Source organism: Salmo salar, chromosome 28 (genome assembly GCF_965601325.2).
Source record: "Salmo salar chromosome 28, fSalSal1, whole genome shotgun sequence".
NCBI classification, from domain to species: domain Eukaryota; kingdom Metazoa; phylum Chordata; class Actinopteri; order Salmoniformes; family Salmonidae; genus Salmo; species Salmo salar.
Window position 1 is genome coordinate 32,539,462 of NC_138318.1, and position 13,039 is coordinate 32,552,500.

The window sequence follows — 13,039 nt, forward strand, 5'->3', positions numbered from 1 at the left end:
CTAAAAGCATTGGTTCCAAACATTCTCTAAGATCTAAACCTCAACTGGAGTTGTGCATAAAGGGTGTGACCATTGAGGAAGTTGAGGAAGCTAAACTTCTAGGTATACCACTGGATGGTCAATTATCATGGTCAAGTCTAACTGACAAAGTTGTTGTGAAGATGGGGAGGGGTATGTCTGTTGTAAAAAGATGTTCTGCTTTGTTTTACACAAATCAACTGTACTAGTTGTTAGGTCTCTGGTCTTGTCCCATCTTGATTACTGTCCGTTAATATGGCCAGGTGCAGCATTCAAAACCGAGCAACACGCCTTGCCCTTAACTGCACATACAGAACTTGCATGCCAGTCCTTCCTGGTTGACGGTTGACGAGAAATTAACTGCTTTCCTTGTAGTTTTTATGAGAAATATTACTGTGATGAACATTTGATGGTCTACATAATCAAATAACGTACAGCTCAGACACCCAGACATGTCACCAGGGGTCTCTTCACAGTCCCCAAGTCTAAAACAAATTCACAGCAACAAACTGTATTACACAGAGCCATGATCGAATTAAAATCCCATAAAATGACATCCCATGGCACAATAGAGACTGTGAAATGACACAAACACAGACACACTATCACACTCTAACACACATACAATCTACACACACATTTTTGTTGTTGTATTGTTTGTATATCGTTGTATTTTAAATTTATGTGACTGTCCTTGTCTATCAATTTATCAGTATTTTGTTACTTGATGTATTTTGTGTTTTTTGTGACCCCAGGAAGAATATCTGCTGCTTTGGCAAAAGCTAATGGGTATACAAATAAACCAAATACCAAAACCCTCTCTTTTCGGTCTTTTGTTCCAAAATTTGAAATAGTGTTTTTCTTACATTGGATAAATATACAGACAGAGCTTCAAAATGGCATATCATACATTTTACTTGGATGAATCATGGAAGTAATGCTGGTTTAAAAGTTGATAAGCTTATAATCCCATTTAGGAGAAAAGGGAATTCAAACATTTTTCACACTTGCGCTACATTGGTACTTGGGATACATATACTTAAAAAACAAATTATTTCACCAAATTGCCAAAAATGGATTCTCTGAACATTATTTTACCAAGTTCCACCATTTAGGCAAACCATTAACAGTATTAAATAGCCTATTGTTGTATAATAAAGATGACCTTATTATTTTAAATTATGAAGCTTATCGTAGTTCCCCAGAAAGTGAGCTGGTGCATCCATAGACATTTACATTTTAGTCATTTAGCAGACGCTCTTATCCAGAGCGACTTACAGTAGTGAATGCATACATTTCATTTCGTGCAACCCTGGCATTGAACACACCATGCTCTACCAACTGAGCCACAGGGAAGACATTCTATATCTCTGCTGTGAAGCGTACATGAGGTGATGAAGTTACACTTGTATGCAATTCACAACTAAATGGATGAGTTATCTGTACAGCTGCCATTTTTCCCTGGGCTTCCTACTAGGTTTTTTTTTCTCCTCCGTTCTTCTCCCCTCTGCTCCCAATACACATGCTGCACATGCATAACACACTGTGTTATTCTACAATAAGTATCGCAATCGCTGTACATGGCACAATAAACACAATGCACATATTCGGCAACGGCGAGAGTTCACACCCTCGGAAACAAAAAAAACATGATATCGGTCAGATAATCCCTTTGTGTCCCTCAATGTACAATGTGTACATTGGTGATACATTTCACAGACTGGGTTTCACTCTGCTAATGAAATGTTGGCAGGCGGGGCCCGGGAGTAAGCAGTTTGGTCTCAAAGTTTTAGTCAACACATCAGTCACAGAAAATAAAGTGTACTGGTCCACCTACAGTATGTCTGTTTTGAGAATACATGTTATCCAAATAATGAACTGTTTGGTTATGCAATGATCTTGAACTGATCTGAATTGATTTGAACTAATTGAACTTGGCTTGACATCCCAAATAATCCGTTTGGAATATTACACAGTGTATATTTCAGAAATACTTCCAAGGCTTTCTGGTTCTGCATCTGGTTCTAACGTGAGTCCCTCATGGCCAGAGACTGAGTCCTAGCCCTGGACTCGGAGAGAGAAGTGAGAAAGGGTCTGACCATGTGAACCACAGAAGGCTCAATGCCAGCTTTGTTCCTCAATTTGTCTTTTTCCCCACATCCTGGGAAAGTGGACTGAATTCAATCGTGTTTCTGATAAATAAAAAGCATTAAATAAAGTGTTAAAGCTGCTTACAACAATCCCCGCAAGGACATCATATAGAGAAAGATTCAAATATAAAATAAAGGAGAGAGGGAGAGATAGATGGACAGGGAAATGAGGGAGGGGAAATTATCAATGGAGGATCATTGTGCTAGGGTCAGACCAAGGAGTTAATTGTGGTGTGTGTAGATGGAATCAAACTGTCTGTAAATTCATAATTCATTGAATGCTAAATCCAATATTAGAGCTAATAACCCTCCGGGCTCCCCTTACCAATCCCCAGTCCCTCTGCCCCCTGCTTGAACTTCACTCCTTCCCCTCCTCAGCTTACCAATCCCCAGTCCCTCTTCACTCCTTCCCCTCCCTCTTCTGTGGGGGGGAATCAGCTAGGCCTAATTGCCATCCCTTTCTCTCTACTTCAGCCCTATATAGTTCCTCTCCTCCACCACCCTGGTGTCACTGTGGCCTCACGTGGCTCACCATGCGCTGACTAACCCCGGCTAACCCTGGCTAACCCTCCACAGGTGGCAAGGCCCAGCATGGGCCTGAGTAATGTGCTGCTCCAGAAGAATATGGACAGCTGCCATACATAATAAGCTAGAATACACACACACACTTGGCATCACCGGACGAGAATGATGAAAACGTGAGCATCCCCTGCCCTCCTCGGTCACACTATTTATTTATTTAACTTTTATTTAACTAGGAAAGTCAGTTAAGAACAAATTCTTATTTCTGATGACGGCCTACCAAAAGGGTAAGGGTTTAAACACTGTTTCCCATGCTTGTTCAATGAACCATAAACAATTAATGAACATTCACCTGTGGAACGGTCGTTAAGACACTAACAGCTTACAGACAGTAGGCGATTAAGGTCACAGTTATGAAAACTTAGGACACTAAAGAGGCCTTTCTACTGACTCTGAAAAACACCAAAAGAAAGATGCTCAGGGTCCCTGCTCATCTGCGTGAACGTGCCTTAGGCATGCTGCAAGGAGGCATCAGGACTGCAGATGTTGCCAGGGCAATGAATTGCAATGTCCGTACTGTGAGACGCCTAAGACAGCGCTACAGGGAGACAGGACGGACAGCTGATCGTCCTCGCAGTGGCAGACCACGTGTAACAACACCTACACAGGATCGGTACATCCGAACATCACCTGCGGGACAGGTACAGGATTGCAACAAAAACTGCCTGAGTTACACCAGGAATGCACAATCCCTCCATCAGTGCTTAGACTGTCCACAATAGACTGAGAGAGGCTGGACTGAGGGCTTCTAGGCCTGTTGTAAGACTGTCAAAAAGTGCTCTTCACTGACAAGTCTCACCAGGGGTGATGGTCAGATTCGCGTTTATCGTCAAAGGAATGACCGTTACACCGAGGCCTGTACTCTGGAGCGGGATCGATTTGGAGGTTACAGGGAAGACAACCTCCTCCCTCATGAGGTACCCTTCCTACAGGCTCATCCTTACATGACCCACCAGCTTGACAATTCCACCAGCCATACTGCTCGTTCTGTGCGTGATTTCCTGCAAGACAGGAATGTCAGTGTCCTGCCATGGCCAGCGAAGAGCCCGGATCTCAATCCCAATGAGCACATCTGGGACCTGTTGGATCGGAGGGTGAAGGCTAGTGCCATTCCCCCGAGAAATGTCTGGGAACTTGCAGGTGCCTTGGTGGAAGAGTGGGGTAACATCTCACAGCAAGAACTGGCAAATCTAATCTGGTGCAGTCCATGAGGAGGAGATGCACTGCAGTACTTAATGCAGCTGGTGGCCACACCAGATACTGACTGTTACTTTTGATTTTGACTCCCCTTTTGTTCAGGGACACATTATTCAATTTCTGTTAGTCACATGTCTGTGGAACTTGTTCATTTTATGTCTCAGTTGTTGAATCTTGTTATGTTCATACAAATATTTACACATGTTAAGTTTGCTTAAAATAAACGCCTTTGACAGTGAGAGGACGTTTCTTTTTTTGCTGAGTTTATATAGGACAAAACACACATAACAACAAGAGAGAAAACACAACACTACATAAAGAGAGACCTAAGACAACAACATAGCATGGCAGCAACACATGACAAAACAACATGGTAGCAGCACAAAACATGGGACAAACATTATTGGGCACAGACAACAACACAAAGGGCAAGAAGGTAGAGACAACAATATATCATGCGAAGCAGCCACAACTATTCCCAGCCTGCAAAACACGTTTCAGTCAGCATGCTACTTATACATTCGTTTTACTATCCTCGTGTGGACTGAACAATTGATTTCTATTCAAAATCCTATTTTCCCTAACCCTAAAACTAATGTCCCCACTTGTCATAATTTTCCTTGTTTTACTAGTCCTTGAGGACTTCTGGTCCCCACAAGGATTGTAAAACCTAAAACACATATTTGTGACCTTTTTCTGAAAGCTGGGCATAACATGAACATCACTACTTCAGAGGCATTTGAACGTAATTTATATCCAGTACCAGTCAAAAGTTTGGACACACCTACTCATTCAAGTGTTTTTCTTTATTTTTAATATTTTCTACATTGTAGAATAATAGTAAAGACATCAAAACTATGAAATTACACATATGGAATCATGTAGTAACCAAAAAAGTATTAAACAAATCTAAAAATATTTTATATTTGAGATTCTACAAAGTAGCAACCCTTTGCCTTGATGACAGGCACACTCTTGGCAACCCTTTGCCTTGATGACGCTTGGCATTCTCTCAACCAGCTTCCTGAGGCAGTCACCTGGAATGCCTTTCAATTACCTGGTGTGCCTTTCCTTCTTAATGCGTTTGAGCCAATCAGTTGTGTTGTGACAAGGTAGGGGTGGTACACAGAAGATAGACTAATTTGGTAAAAGACCAAGTCCATATTATGGCAAGAACAGCAGTAGAGCAATGGACATTAGACCAGTGGAAATCTGTCCTTTGGTCTGATGAGTCCAAATCTGAGATCTTGGTTCCAACCGCCGTGTCTTTGTGAGATGCAGAGTAGGTGAACGGATGTCCTCCTCATGTGTGGTTGCCACCGTGAAGCATGGAGGAGGAGGTGGGATGGTGTGGGGGTGCTTTGCTGGTGACACTGTCAGTGATGTATTTACAATTCAAGGCACACTTAACCAGCATGGCTACCACAGCATTCTACAGTGATACACCATCCCATCTGGTTATCGTTTAGTGGGACTATCATTTGTTTTCAACAGAATAATGACCCAAAACACACCTCCAGGCTATGTATGAGCTATTTGACAAAGGAGAGTGATTGAGTGCTGCATCAGATGACCTGGCCTCCACAATCACCCGACCTCAACCCAATTGAGATGGTTTGGGATGAGTTGGACCGCAGAGTGAAGGAAAAGCAGCCAACAAGTGCTCAGCAAATATGGGAACTCCTTCAATACAGTTGGAAAAGCATTCCAGGTGAAGCTGGTTGAGAGAGTGCCAAGGTGTGCAAAGCTGTCATCATGGTAAAGGGTGGCTACTATGAAAAATCTTAAATATAAAATATGTTTTGATTTGTTTAACGCTTTTTTGGTTACTACATGATTCCATATGATTTATTTTGTAGTTTTGATGTCTTCACTATTATTCTACAATGTAGAAAATAGCACAAATAAAGAAAAACCCTGTAATGAGTAGGTGTGTCAAAAATGTTGACTCGTACTGTATGTTTACGTTGGATAAATGAAAGTGAAATAAACAATAAAAAGTGAACAGTAAATATTACACTCACACAAGTTCCAGAAGAAAAATACATTTCAAATGTCATATGTTTATATACAGTGTTGTAATGATGTGCAAATAGTTAAAGTAAAAAAAAGGGAAAATAAATAAACATAAATATGAGTTGTATTTACAGCGGTGCTTGTTCTTCACTGGTTTCCCTTTTCTTGTGGCAACAGGTCACAAGTGTGATGGCACACTGTGTTATATCACCCAGTAGATATATGGGAGTTCATCAAAATTGGATTTGCTTTTCTAATTCTTTGTGGATCTGTGTAATCTGAGGGGAAATATGTGTCTCTAGCATGTTCATACATTTGGCAGGAGGTTAGGAAGTGCAGCTCAGTTTCCACCTCATTTTGTGGGCAGTGTGCACATATCCTGCCTTCTCTTGAGAGTCAGGTCTGCCTATAGCAACCTTTCTCAATAGCAAGGCTATGCTCACTGAGTCTGTACATAGTCAAAACTTCCTTCATTTTGGGTCAGTCACAGTGGTCAGGTTTTCCGCCACTGTGACAGTCTCTGTTTAGGGCCAAATAGCATTCTAATTTGATCAGTTTTTTTGTTAATTCTTTCCAATGTGTCAAGTAATTATCTTTTTGTTTTCTCATGATTTGGTTGGGTCTAATTGTGTTGCTGTCCTGGGGCTCTGTGGGGTCTTTTTGTGTATGTGAACAGGGCCCCAGGACCAGCTTGCTTAGGGGACTCTTCTTCATCTTTCTGTAGGTGATGGCTTTGTTATGGAAGGTTTGGGAATCGCTTCCTTTTAGGGGGTTCTAGAATATAACAGCGCTTTTCCTGGATTTTTATCATTAGCGAGTATCGGCCTAATTCTGCTCTGCATGCATTATTTGGTGTTTTACATTGTACGCATACTGTAGGATATTTTTGCTGAATTCTGCATGTAGAGTCTCAATTTGGTGTTTGTCCCATTTTGTGAATTATTGGTTGGTAAGTGGACCCAACACAGTATTTTTTTCCAGATCGTAATTGGTATGTCAAATTTTATGTTCCTTTTGATTGCATAGAAGGCCCTTCTTGCCTTGTCTCTCAGATCGTTGTGGAAGTTACCTGTGGCGCTGATGTTTAGGCCGTAGTATGTATCGTTTTTTGTGTGCTCTAGGGCAACGGTGTCTAGATGGAATTTGTATTTGTGGTCCTTGGAACTGGACCTTTTTTGGAATACCATTATTTTTGTCTTACTGAAATTTACCGATCAGGGCCCAGGTCTGACAGAATCTGTGCAGAAGATCTAGGTGCTACTGTAGGCCCTCCTTGGTTGGGGACAGAAGCACCAGATCATCAGCAAACAGTAGACATTTGAGATTCTAGTAGGGTGAGGCTGGGTGCTGCAGACTGTTCTAGTGCCCTCGCCAATTCGTTGATACAGTTGAAGTCGGAAGTTTACATACACCTTAGCCAAATATATTTAAACTCAGTTTTTCATAATTCCTGACATGTAATCCTAGTAAAAATTCCCTGTCTTAGATCAGTTAGGATCACCACTTTATTTTAAGAATGTGAAATGTCAGAATAATAGTAGCGAGAATGATTTATTTCAGCTTTTATTTTATTCATCACATTCCCAGTGGGTCAGAAGTTTACATACACTCAATTAGTATTTGGTAGCATTGCCTTTAAATTGTTTAACTTGGGTCAAACGTTTTGGGTAGCCTAACACAAGCTTCCCACAATAAGTTGGGTGAATTTTGGCCCATTCCTCCTGACAGAGCTGGTGTAACTGAGTCAGGAAACTCCAATACCTTGACTTTGTTGTCCTCAAGTCATTTTGTCACAACTTTGGAAGTATGCTTGGGGTCATTGTCCATTTGGAAGACCCATTTGCGACCAAGCTTTAACTTCCTGACTGATGTCTTGAGATGTTGCTTCAATATATCCACATCATTTTCTTTCCTCATGATGCCATCTATTTTGTGAAGTGTACCAGTCCCTCCTGCAGCAAAGCACACCCGCAACATGATGCTGCCACCCCGTGCTTCACGGTTGGGATGGTGTTCTTCGGCTTGCAACTCTCCCCCTTTTTCCTCCAAACATAAAGATGGTCATTATGGCCAAACAGTTCTATTTTTGTTTCATCAGACCAGAGGACATTTCTCCAAAAAGTACAATCTTTGTCCCCATGTGCAGTTGCAAACCATAGTCTGGCTTTTTTTTATGGAGATTTTGGAGCAGTTGCTTCTTCCTTGCTGAGCAGCCTTTCAGGTTATGTTGATATAGGACTCGTTTTACTGTGGATATAGATACTTTTGTACCTGTTTCCTCCAGCATCTTCACAAGGTCCTTTGCTGTTGTTCTGGGATTGATTTGCACTTTTCGCACCACAGTACGTTCATCTCTAGCAGACAGAATGCGTCTACTTCCTAAGCGGTATGACGGCTGCGTGGTCCCATGGTGTTTATACTTGCCTACTATTGTTTGTACAGATGAACATGGTACCTTTAGGCATTTGGAATTTGCTCCCAAGGATGAACCAGATTTGTGGAGGTCTACAATCTTTCCTTTCTGCAGTCTTGGTTGATTTCTTTTGATTTTCCCATAATGTCAAGCAAAGAGGCACTGAGTTTGAAGGTAGGCCTTGAAATACATCCACAGGTACACCTCCAATTGACTCAAATGATGTCAATTAGCCTATCAGAACTTCTGAAGCCATGACATACTTTTCTGGAATTTTCCAAGCTGTTTAAAGGCACAGTCAACTTACTGTATGTAAACTTCTTATCCACTGGAATTGTGATACAGTGAATTATAAGTGAAATAATCTGTCTGTAAACAATTGTTGGAAAAATTACTTGTGTCATTCACAAAGTAGATGTCCTAACTGACTTGCCAAAACTATAGTTTGTTAACAAGAAATTTGTGGAGTGGTTGAAAAACGAGTTTTAATGACTCCAACCTAAGTGTATGTAAACTTCCGACTTCAACTGTATAAATGTTGAAGAGGGTTGGGCTTAAGCTTCATCCCTGTCTCACCCCACGGCCCTGTGGTAAGAAATGTGTGTTTTTGGCCAAATTTAACGGCACACTTGTTGTTTGTGTACATGGATTTTATAATGTCGTATGTTTTTCCCCCAACACCACTTTCCATCAATTTGTATAGCAGACCCTTATGCCAAATTGAGTCAAAATCTATTTTGAAGTCAACAAAGCATGATAAGACTTTGCCTTTGTTTTGGTTTGTTTGTTTGTCAATTAGGGTGTGCAGGGGGAATATGTGGTCTGTCGTACAGTAATTTGATAAAAAGACAATTTGACAGTTGCTCAGTACATTGTTTTTCGCTGAGGAAATGTACGAGTCTGCTGTTAATGATAATGCAGAGGATTTTCCCAAGGTTGGTGTGTCACGCCCTGACCTTAGAGACGTTTATTTTCCTTGGTTAGGTCAGGGTGTGATGTGGGGTGGGCAATCTAGTTTTTCTATTTCTTTGTTTTGGCTGAGTGTGGTTTCCAATCAGAGGCAGCTGTCCATTGTTGTCTCTGATTGGCAACCATACTTAGGCAGCCCTTTTTCCCACCTTGAGGTGTGGGATCTTGTTTTTGTGTTGTGCCTGTGAGCACACCATTACTTCACGTTTCGTTTGCTGCTGTATTTGTTTTGGAGAGTTTCATTTATTAAAACATGTGGAACTCTACGCACGCTGTGCCTTGGTCTACTCATTTTGACGAGCGTGACATGCTGTTGACATATATAACACAATAGTTATTAGGGTCAAATTTGTCTCCACTTTTGTGGATTGAGGTTATCAGTCCTTGGTTCCAAATATTGGGGAAGATGCCAGAGCTGAAGATGATATTAAAGAGTTTAAGTATAGCCAATTGGAATTTTTGTTCTGTATATTTGATCATTTCATGTAGGATACCATCAACACCACATGCCTTATTGGGTTGGAGGGTTTGTATTTCATCCTGTAGTTCATTCAATGTAATTGGAGAATCCAGTGGGTTCTGGTAGTCTTGAATTGCTGATTTCTAGATTTGTAATTGATCATGTATATGTTTTTGCTGTTTGTTCTTTGTTATAGAGCTAAAAAAGGTTTATCCACACATCTCAGTTTTGTATAGACAACTCTTCATGTTTGTTTAGTGTGTTCCAATTTTCCCAGAAGTGGTTTGATTCTATGGATTCTTCAGTTACATTGAGCTGATTTCTGACATGCTGTTCCTTATTTTTCCGTAGTGTATTTCTGTATTGTTTTAGTGAAGGCATAGGCTCAGGTTTTCTGGATCTCAATGTTTTTGGTTGGATAGGTTTCTCAATTTCGTTCCTAGGTTTTTGCATTCTTCAAACTATTTGTCATTGTTGTTAATTTTCTTAGGTCGTCTGAAGATAAAGAGAAGTCATTGTCGGACCAATACGCAGCGGGGTTATGTGCACTCATCTTCTTTATTATATTCGGACAAGAAGGAGAACCAAAATAAACATGTACACAAAGAAAACACAACGACTATTCACAGGCTGATCCGGCACAAGGCTATACACAGAACAATCTCCCACAAAGCACTCAACAAACACATACGTATATATAGGGCTCTCAATCAGAGGCAACTAGAAAACACCTGCCTCCAATTGAGAGTCCAACCCCAATTAACAAAACATAGAAATACAAAAGACTAGACAGAACATAGAATACACTAACATAGAACAGTGCCTAAACCCCCCGGAATACATAAATCAAATACCCTACTAAACAAACCACCACCCCGAACCACATAAAACAAATACCCTCTGCCACGTCCTGACCAATCTACAATAACAAATAACCCCTATTACTGGTCAGGACGTGACAGTCTGCTTTAAATATTTTGATTTAATAGCGACGCTGAAAGGTCAAATATACTGTTTAGCCTCTCTACTGCCAAGTTTACACCTTCACTATTACAGTGAAATGTTTTGTCCAGGAAGTTGTCTAAAAGGGACTGAATTTGTTGTTGCCTGTGTTTTTTGGTAGGTTTATACAGTACTTTCCTTCCATCTAAAGCATTTCTTAATATTGTGCCGTTCCTTTGGCTTTGATGCCTCATGATTGAGTATTGCTCGGTTCAGGTAGACTGTGATTTTGCTGTGATCTGATAGGGGTGTCAGTGGACTGACTGTGAACGCTCTGAGAGACTCTGGGTTGAGGTCGGTGATAAAGTAGTCTACAGTACTACTGCCAAGCAATGAGCTGTAGGTGTAACTACCATAGGAGTCCCCTCGAAGTCTACCATTGACTATGTACAGACCCAGCGTGCGACAGAGCTGCATGAGTTGTGACCCATTGTTGTTGGTTGTTTTGTCATAGATGTGTCATATTTGGAAGGGACCTCCAGGTAGGTATTTGTACCCCTGTGTGCCAGTGTCAGGTTATTTCTCTCTCTCCCTTTCACTTTCTCTCTTTTTCTAGATCTTCCATATGGATGGGAAGAGGCCTACACTGCAGAAGGAGTCAAATACTTCATCAAGTAAGTCCAAACAACTGGAGGGTTAATATTTTAACCGCTCCAGGCTTATGTCCTTATGAACAAACCCACATCATCTGCCAGTCTACCGCTGAGCCCCACGCTTACAGAACCAACCTATCAATGTTGTGCCAAGTTTCCACAAAGTCTCACATCCCTTTTTCTATTCCATTAATGAAAACTTCCAGTACTTCCGACTATACAGACAGAAACAGTCAACGGCTGCCATTGAGCGGCAACTCCTGTAAACCACAGAATAGACTCAACCCAACATATCTGCTTTGATCTCAGTCTTACATGCAGTCTTAGCCATGCTGGCTGTCGAGTAAAATAAAGATGTGCAGGGAGTCCCAGGGTGTGTCTTATTGTTGCTGATGACTAAATGAAATATGTGCAGGAAATCCCAGGGTGTGTCTTATTGTTGCTGATGACTAAATGAAATATGTGCAGGGAATCCCAGGGTGTGTCTTATTGTTGTTGATGACTAAATGAAATATGTGCAGGGAATCCCAGGGTGTGTCTTATTGTTGTTGATGACTAAATGAAAGATGTGCAGGGAATCCCGGAGTGTGTTGTTTTGTGCTTGATGACTAAATGAAAGACTAGTAAGTAATGTGGTGACCACAGCTAGTGACATGTTCTGGAGATTGGGTTGTCTCTTAGTATATTAAACAGAGTTAACACAGCCTGGGTGCCAGTCTGTTTCCGCTTTAGTCAACTTGTTGTTGTTTTTCCTAAAAGGGATATAGATCTGCCATCTTAATTTGATCACTCTGTTGTCGCAGAGAATTTTCTTGCACAGCAGGAAATGCAAATTGTGTTGTAGTCAAGGTTTATAAAGGCTTCTAAAGTTGAATTTCCACTGTAAAATGTCAGACTTAATTTACCCTAATAAAGAATACATCAACCCTTGCAAAAATGTCCATTAATTGTAGTCCACATAATATTTCACATTTTCTGTTGCTGCAGGATTATTTTCCTGCTGTGAGACGCTAGGTCAAATTAAGATAGCACATCTTTATACAGTTGAATACAGGAACTATCCGGTGCGCAGGCTTGTGAACACCAGTTCTGTCTAACCAACACTAATCATTACCATTGTCCAATGACACCTGTGCATTTTTACCTTTGTTCAATGACACCTATGCAGTCTGTAATTCTGAATGTGTCCTTCTGTCTGTCCGTGACAAACAACCAGTACCTAATCCACAACAGTACACAGCGCACATGATCAGTACACACTGACACCCACTAAACTAAGGTCATTTAAGGTTAGAAGCTTATAAACGTTAAGGAAGTTGATCCATTCAATTGAAGAGGAATCATGGGTGATGACCTGAGTGTGATGTGTTGCTCTGTCTTATTTTTGCCTCGTGCCAGTCATGTGACGCAGACGACATCGTGGACCCATCCGGTGACCTGCAGCCTGGCTCTGGGGTTGGGGCTGTCCGAGAGAGAGGGGGAGGTATCAGCCGATGGACAGGCAGACAACACAGCCACCCCCAGCCCCGACCACATCAAGACTTAGACCTGGGACAGATTCCATAGCATATAACATTGCAGAATCTTTAGATAGATGTGTGTTGAATAAACTAGATATTGTGTGTCTTGGAATTGGATA

General features: G+C 41.2%; 1 protein-coding gene across 1 annotated transcript in view; it reads left to right on the top strand.

The window, feature by feature from the left end:
• LOC106589860 (syntaxin-binding protein 4) overlaps positions 1-13,039 on the top strand; it is a 138,524-nt gene that overhangs the window by 123,622 nt on the left and 1,863 nt on the right. The window contains exons 21-22 of the mRNA XM_014180263.3: positions 11,364-11,421; positions 12,799-13,039. The exon at positions 12,799-13,039 is cut by the window's right edge and continues 1,863 nt beyond it. Of these exons, the coding sequence (XP_014035738.1) occupies positions 11,364-11,421; positions 12,799-12,946 (206 nt within the window). The 3' untranslated portion in view covers positions 12,947-13,039. The remainder of the gene's footprint in view (positions 1-11,363; positions 11,422-12,798) is intronic.